Below are 8,504 nucleotides of genomic sequence, written 5' to 3' on the forward strand. Positions count from 1 at the left end.
CAAATCCCAACAGAGGGTATAGCATCTGATACCTGACCAGTACACCTTAAAACTGTCAAGGTCATCAAAACAGTGGAAGTCTGAGAAACCATTACAGCTAAGAGAAGCCCAAGGAGACACGGCAATTAATTGTACTGTGGTTTCTTGGATGGGATCCTGAAGCAGAAAAAGGACATTGGGTAAAAACTAAGGAAATCTGAATAAACTATGGATGTTAATAATGATGTATCAATATTAGTTTATTAACTATGACAAATGTACCATACTCGTGTAAGACGTTAATAATGGGGAAACTGTGTGCAGGGCAGTATCTGGGAACTCTCTGTAGTATCGGCTCAATTTTTCAAAAACGTAAAACTGCTCTAAACATAAAGTCTGTTAACTGCTTTTTAAATGAATTGTATTTTTGTATCAAGCAACAAACAGAAGATGAAACATTTCAGAGGCACCATTTAAAAAAAATACAGCATCAAAAGATACTAAGTACCTGAGAGTGTATCTAACAAAAGACCTGCACAACATCTACAGAGAAAATTATAAAACACTGAGAGATGTTCAAGAGTAAATAAAGACATACCACAAATTGGAGGACTCCATAACATAAATGTGCCAATTCTTCTCATCATCTACTCAACACATTCCCAATCAAAATCCCAACAGATTCTTGTGAAATGTGAAAAACTGATGCTAACATTTTGGTAAAAAAATTGATTTTCTCTAAATTTATTATCAGTTCAATGAACTCTCAATCAAAAACCCAACGGGTAATTTGTGGAATGTGATAAGCTGATTCTAAAATTTATATGCAAATGCTAAAGGTCAACACTAAGCAAGAAGCCAGATGAGGAAGGTAGGAGGGCTTGCTTTCCCAGGTATATACAGTAAAACCTAAGAAAGTCAGAACCTGTGTAAGGCAGAAACCTCGGAGAAGGAAAACGCAAATATTTTCCACTAACAGAGACAGAAAAGTGCTAAGACTGCCCGCTGTCAAAGGTGGAAAACTTGAGACCCAGAAAATCAAGGCAGTCCCATCAAGTTCCGGCTCTCACAGGCAGTGGAAAAGGAAAGGTCTGTTCAATAAATGCATCATTGCATACCTATGCAGAAAAATAATAAAATTGGAGCCTTACCTCACATCATTCACAAAAATAAAATGTGAGGAGGATTGAAAACCTAAACGTAAAGGCAAAACTAAATAGCTTCTAGTAGAGGATATTAAAAAAAGTCTTGATGTCCTTGGGGTAGGAAAAGATTTCTTAAACAAGATACAAAAAGTACTAGCTACAAAAGATTGATACGTTTGACTGCATTAAAATTAAGAACTGCTCATCAAAACCACTATTAAAAAGGTTTAACAAATTACAGAGTAAAACAAAGGGTATTTATCAATAACATATTAACAACTACTACAAATCAGTAAGGAAAAGACACACAACCCAAAATAAAAATGGACAAAAGACACATGCTGGCATTTCACAAAAGAGGAACTCCAAATGGCTTAAACTCGTTCGTATTCAGGAAAATGCAGATTAAAAACACAGCGAGTTACTACCCAACAGACTAGTAAAATTCAAAATACTTGAATATATCAAATTGGGTAAGGATGTAAAATAATAGGAATTCTTGTACACTGCTGTATGCGTGTAAAATTGGAACTACTCTGGAAAGAGTTTTACTTTAGCTAGTAAAAGTGAAGATAAGCATATCTTGTTATCATGTTATCAGGAGGGACTAGTCCCCAGAGAAGGACATCATGCTTGGTAAGGTAAAGGGTCAGTGAAAAAGAGGAAGGCCCTCGACGAGATGGACTGATACAGTGGCTGCAACAACAGGCTGAAATATAGCAATGACTGTGGGGATGGCGCAGGACCAGGCAGTGTTTAGGTCTGCTGTACGTAGGGTCGCTATGAGTTGGAACTGACTCGATGGCACCTAACAACAACGTAACACTGGGGAGGAATGCATGAATATATGTACCGGGACACATGGACAGAAATGTTCCCAGCAGCATTGCTATTAATGCAAAAGTAGAAACAACCCAAACATCCATCAACAGTAAAGTAAAAAAATAAATTACTGTAGAGTTATACAATGGAATACTAGACAGCAATGAAAATAAGCTATAGCTATGGCATATTACTAACAATGTTAACAAGACACAAAAGAATATAAACAGTATGATTCCGCTTATGTGAAGATCAAAATCAGACGAAACTAAACAATACTGATTAGAAATGTGCATGATAAAACTATAAAGAAGAGCAAGGAAGTTATTACTATGAAAGACAGAAAGGGGCTCACGTTGAGAAAACAGTAGGGGATTGTGATGGGCTTCTAGTATGCTGGCAAGGTTGTATGTCCTTCCTGGCTGGTAATTACTGGCTGTTCACTTCATAACATTTTAATTGTACAACGTTTTACGCAATTTTCAGTATGTGTGCTACGTTTCACATTTTTAAAAGCTTTTTTAAACAAAGAAATTAGAGTAAAATATACGTGAATATGTACATAATCTTGTGTTGGGGAAGGCATAAGCATACCATTAAATGTAGAAACTACAAAATAATTTTTTTAAAAAACCTATGTTGTTTAATGATGCACACATAGTTGGTGAAACAGAAGAGAAACAAAGATACGAATACTGTAAAAATCAAGTGGGAACCTCTAGGGGAGGAAGGGAGGGAAGGAGTTGTGATCAGAAGGGCATACGCAGAGGGGTTTTAGGGTGCTGAAAATACCCTTTTTCAACCTTCATAATTTTTTAACTATATGTTTTACACATTTTCAATATGTATGTCAAATTTCACAATGAAAAGGCATGTTTATTTTATAAATGTGTGTGTATCTATACATGTATATATATATTATATATACATATTGAAAGATTCTTACCTTGATCCTTGAAATCAACTCTTGAATTCCAAAAGTTCGGGCTTTTTCTACAAAAGTTATCAGTTCCATCATCTCTTCTGTTGTCTCAGGGACTTTTAATGCATGTTCTCTAATTGCTTCAAATTCACTGCAAATACTGAAATAATACTCTGCTTTACTATAACTATGGTAATAATGTTATATCATACTTAACAAATGTGTATCATTATGTTTATTATAAAATAAGAATTATGATATGCTAAAAATAATTGGTTAATCCATTAAAATATTTTAAATTTGTTAAGCTTAACTTACCTGATGTAACAGTAAATATCACACATCTGTAAAATCTGTAAAATTAATGTAATATTTTATTGTGGAATTATAGCTTATTTAAAATTTGTTTCCTAGTGAACCCTTTGATCCTCCTGAATAGCCAGATAAGCAGTGGAATATAGAGCATACTCTGGATCAGGCAGCACTAAATCTAAATCCTGCCCCAGCTGCTGCTAATCGCTTAGACAAGTCTCTGAAGTTCAGTTTCCTCATCTGTAAAATGAAGCTATTAACATTCATATTGCTGGATTGTTGTCATGTAATAATGAATGCAAAGGGCCTAGCACAAAGTACATTCTCATTTACTGGAAACTATAATCATTAATATAACCATTAGTTCAATGATTATTATTAGTGCCTCTTGTAAAAAATGACAGTACAGTAAGTGAAAAGATCAAACCCTTATATATATACATGTTTGTAAATCTATCATTCTCTTAGAATATTCTATGCATGTAAGTATAAACCTAGACTCATACCCTGCCGCCATTATTCAACTAAAGGTACATTTCATAGAATTTTTTCCTGTGCCTTGCAATATCTGTAATGCCATGCTAATACCAAAAATATCGGAAAATCTTACACGAAATCAAAGTATAAAAGAGGTAAGTCATTTAAAAAATAAATTTTAGACCATGCAGGTATTTCATTTATATCATGTCAGTAATTATACGTAGTCATTCATTCATTTCATAAATAACTGAGTACCTACAATGTGCTAGGTAAAGTTCTAAGCACTGGAGACACAGCAGCAAGCAAGACCAAGTTCCCGCCCTCATAAAGTTCACATTCAAGTTGGGGAGAGAGACGAAAGCACACAAATAGACAACACTATATTAGGTAGAAAATGTGCTATGAATAAAAATGAAGCAAGGTAAAGGAATAAAGAATGATGGAGTGCAGAGAAAGGGTCGCTATCTTATATAAAGTGACCAGGGAAGGTCTCTCTAGGGAGGTGATATTTAAAGTGAGAAAAGAAAAAAATGAGTCATGCAAATATCAGGAAAAGAGCACCCCAGGAAGAAAAACACAGCAAGGGTAAACGCCCTGATGTAGCAATAAGCGCAGCATATTCTAGGAATGGCAGGAAGGCCGGATGAAGTCAAGGGAGAGGGCACAGAAGACGCTGGCGGGGCAAGCAGAAGTCAGATCCCGTAGGGCTTTGTGGTCAATTCTTCATTATCAAAATATAGGAGGGATGCATCATGTAGACAATGCAAAAAGACAGGTGATCCTCTTAGGGGCTCTTTCTCCTTGCTAGAGTAGATTCTGAGTCCCCTGGGGAGAAATACAACATAGCAAAAGAAAAAAAGGAAACAAAATGACTGAGAACAAGGTGGCCCAGGCAGATGCTAAACCAAACTGTAAAGTAAGCAAATTGCTCTTTAATGACTTTGTACTTAAGTTACCAAAAACCCACTGTCATCAAGTTGATTCCAACTCACAGAAGCTCTGTGGGACAGAGTAGAACTGCCCCATAGGATTTCCAAGGCCATAAATCTCTACAGAAGCAGATTATCACATCTTTCTCCTGCAGATCTTTCGGTTAGCAGTCAATTGCTTTAACCACTGCACCACCAGGGCCGCTTGTATTTAACCTAGTGCGACACATTTCCTCCTTTTGATGTAACCATCTCAAATATGGAATGTAAACATGAAAAAATTAAAGAGTGAACAAGGTGAAGGAAACTGGACAACTTTTCAGCTACTTTGATATCATGGGTTTACAGTAAAATATTTTGTTGGAAGTAATAGAGTTTTCCAGAAAAACCACAGATAATCCAAAAATAAATATAAAAAAAAAGTCATGTTAAACATAAATTACTTTTGGATTACCTATGACATTACCATTGCTCTTACTCAAAAGACTGTTAGACTCTCAAAAAAAGGACAGTGTTATGAATTGAATTGTGCCCTCCAAGATACGTGTTGTAAATCCTAACCTCTGTCTGGTTATAATCCCATTCTCGAATGGGTTGTGTTTGTTATGTTAATAAGGCAGCATTGATTATATCAACAAGGATTATGTTTATTATGTCAATGAGGCAAGATTAGGGTGTATCTTTAATCAATCTCTTTTGAGATATAAAAGAGATTAAACAAGCAAGCAAGAGAAGCAGAGATGGGGGATAAGAGATGCCAAGCCACAAGAAGTTCGCCCAGGAACAGAAGCTCAAAGAGACAAGGACCTTCTTCCAGAGCCGACAGAGAGAGAAAGCCTTCCCCTATAGCCGGCACTCTGAATTCAGACTTCTAGCCTCCTAAACTTGAGCAAATAAATTTCTGTTTGTTAAAGCCACCCACTTGTGGTATTTCTGTTACAGCAGCACTAGCTAACTAAGACAGATAGTATCTAATATTTTACTATCTTTGATATCATACTTTTGTACAAAGTATGCCTGATAAACACCTTCTGACAGTCATATATTTGTTGTGTTGTTAGGGGCCATCGAGTCGGTTCTGACTCATAGCTATCCTATGTACGACAGAACGAAACACTGCCTGGTCCTACACCATTCTCACAATCCTTGTTATGCTTGAGCCCATTGTGGCAGCCACTGTGTCAATGCACCTTGTTGAGGCTCCTCTTCTTTTTCGCTGACCCTCTATGTTACCAGGCATGATGTCCTTCTGCAGGGACTGATCCCTCCTGATAACATGTCCAAAGTATGTGAGACACAGTCTCACCATCCTTGCTTCTAAGGAGCATTCTGGTTGTACTTCTTCCAAGACAGATTTGTTCGTTCTTTTGGCAGTCCATGGTATATTCTGTATTCTTCGCCAACACCCCAATTCAAAGGCATCAGTTCTTCTTCACTCTTCCTTATTAATCATCCAGCTTTTGCATGCACGTGGGGCAATTGAAAACACCATGGCTTGGGTCAGGGGCACCTTAGTCTTCAAGGTGACATTTTTGCTTTTAGACACTTTAAAGAGGTCTTTTGCAGCAGATTTGCCCAATGCAATGTGTCTTCTGATTTCCTGACTGCTGCTTCCATGGGTGTTGATTGTGGATCCAAGTAAAATGAAATCCTCGACAACTTCAGTATCTCCCCCTTTATCATGATGTTGCTTATTTGTTTAGTCATTAAAAAAATATTTATTGAAATTATAGCTCCCTTTACTGGGTGCCTATTCTATACCAGGCATGGTGCTAGATGCTTTACAAATGCTATTTGTGATCCTGACATTAGTCCTGAAAGACAGCTATAATTTTTCGCAACTGGCATAGCAGGAAAGTAGGGCTCAGAGAAATTAAGTAACTTGCCCAAAGTCATGTAACTACTTAATGGCAGAGCCAGGATTCAAATTCAGGTCTTTCTGATTTCAGACCACATGATTTTTTCACATTGCTTCTGGGAAAATAAACATAATAGCTACATTTATTATCATGTTCCAGGTACTGTGCTAGGTGCCATACATATATTGCTTTTAATTCCTACAGAAGTTACAAATTTAGATTCCTTTAGAAGGCCAGACAGGTAATAAAAGAGTTGAATGAGTTGGATGATGAGCTGGCTGAGCACTGGATGAGGAAACCAGAGGACACATTTTCTGTCTAAAGGGGAAAGTGCTACTAAGCGCCATTTATTATTACAAGCCCAACATGGCATGTTGCTCTTGTTATCAGGTGCCGTCGAGTTGGTTCCGACTCATCGTGACAACAGAACAAAACACTGCCCGGTCCTGTGCCATCCTCACAATCCTTGTTATACCTGAGCCCATGTTGCAGCCACTGTGTCAATCCATCCCATTGAGAGTCTTCCTCTTTTTTGCTGATCCTCTGCTTAACCAAGAATGATGTCCTTCTCCAAGGGCTGATCCCTCCTCATAACATGTCCAAAGTATGTGAGATGAAGTCTCGCCATCCTTGCTTCTGCGGAGCATTCTGGCTGTACTCTTTCCAAGACAGATTTGTTTGTTCTTTTGGCAGTCCATGGTCTTCCTATTTTTTCAAAAATACTAAGAAACATGGATTTGTGTGTGTGTGTATACATGTGTGAAATCTCCTGGTTTTGAAATGTTGATAACAAACTCAAAATTTGTTTAAACAAATCAAAACATAACACAGTGTGAGACAAGTAAAAACATTTATGACACATTCAACTGGCGGCCATCAGTTTACGAATCCAATTTTATAGCCACCTTACAAAGCAGATATTACCGTCTCCGTTTTACAGGTGAAAAAAATAAAATATGTCACATAACAAGTAAATAGTGGGGTCAGGAATGATCCTAGATCTTCCCAATATCACAGAAAACCTATGGTCTTTCCATTATCATGCAACCTGTATCCAAACACTGGTTTACTTCAATTCTTTCTTTTTAAATCTTGGCTTTCCTTAAAACTAGTCTCAAACAGTATCAAAACAAACAACAACAAAAAAATTCCATTTCAAAGGGACTACAAAAGAACCTGCTTAGGAAGCAGATATGGAAGAAAAGTTTTACGTACTTACATTTTAATTTTGTTTTCTTAAACGAGTTATTATTAGCAACATATTTATTTTAGCCCTATAATTCTGAGTTTGGCAGTTAATTCTACTTACCATTCATTTTCTTTCCTGTGTTTTGAAGCTATATCATTTAACAATATGCTTGCAAAGGCTTTTGTTTTATTTATCAGGCCTGTCTTTAAATCATCACAATCCAAACGCACCATAGGGAAATGAACCCACTGCGGCAAAAGCATCATTTCTGAGGCAAGATTTAAAAATTTTCCTATAAGCTTAAAAAAACAAATAAAACACATTTAAAATTAAAAATATACTTAGAATTTTCTAATTCATCAGTCATAGTAATTTATCGTGGTGAAATTCTTAATCTATAATATATATGGGAAAACGTTTCTTTTTGTTAAGTGACTAAAAGATTTCCCTTTGTTACTTAAATCTTTTTTCCACCTTATCCTTTCACTAAGGAACTTTCCAATTTACCAGTAAATATCCAACATGATACCATTATAGCATCAAGTTCTGGAGATTTCAAAAAGTGAAATTTCCCCCATGAGTTACAAAAAACTATCACTGAAGTCAACTCATTTATCTCTGTTTAGGAACAAATCTCCGTCATGTGACAATTTGTATATCTGACAAATATTTGCTTGTGTCATTACTGATGCCTCACAAAGGATTCTAATTCAATCTTCAGGAAAAGAAATGTAAGGGACTTTTTGGTTTTGGTCAAAGTAATCCAGAAGGAGAGAAACGATGTGTTCTTCCATTACCAAAGATTCAAGACATTGGAATTTATATCACCTTCTTAAATACTCAGACACCGGGTAATTTCAAAAAGTA

At 36.3% G+C, this 8,504-nt stretch overlaps 1 protein-coding gene across 1 annotated transcript in view; it reads right to left on the minus strand.

Moving 5' to 3' along the window:
- DNAH12 (dynein axonemal heavy chain 12) overlaps positions 1-8,504 on the minus strand; it is a 197,258-nt gene that overhangs the window by 156,607 nt on the left and 32,147 nt on the right. Inside the window, exons 11-12 of the mRNA XM_012555870.2 lie at positions 7,758-7,936; positions 2,893-3,028 (exon numbers count right to left, since the gene is read on the minus strand). Of these exons, the coding sequence (XP_012411324.1) occupies positions 2,893-3,028; positions 7,758-7,936 (315 nt within the window). The remainder of the gene's footprint in view (positions 1-2,892; positions 3,029-7,757; positions 7,937-8,504) is intronic.

Source organism: Trichechus manatus, unplaced genomic scaffold, assembly GCF_000243295.1.
Source record: "Trichechus manatus latirostris isolate Lorelei unplaced genomic scaffold, TriManLat1.0 scaffold00001, whole genome shotgun sequence".
Classification (NCBI taxonomy): domain Eukaryota; kingdom Metazoa; phylum Chordata; class Mammalia; order Sirenia; family Trichechidae; genus Trichechus; species Trichechus manatus.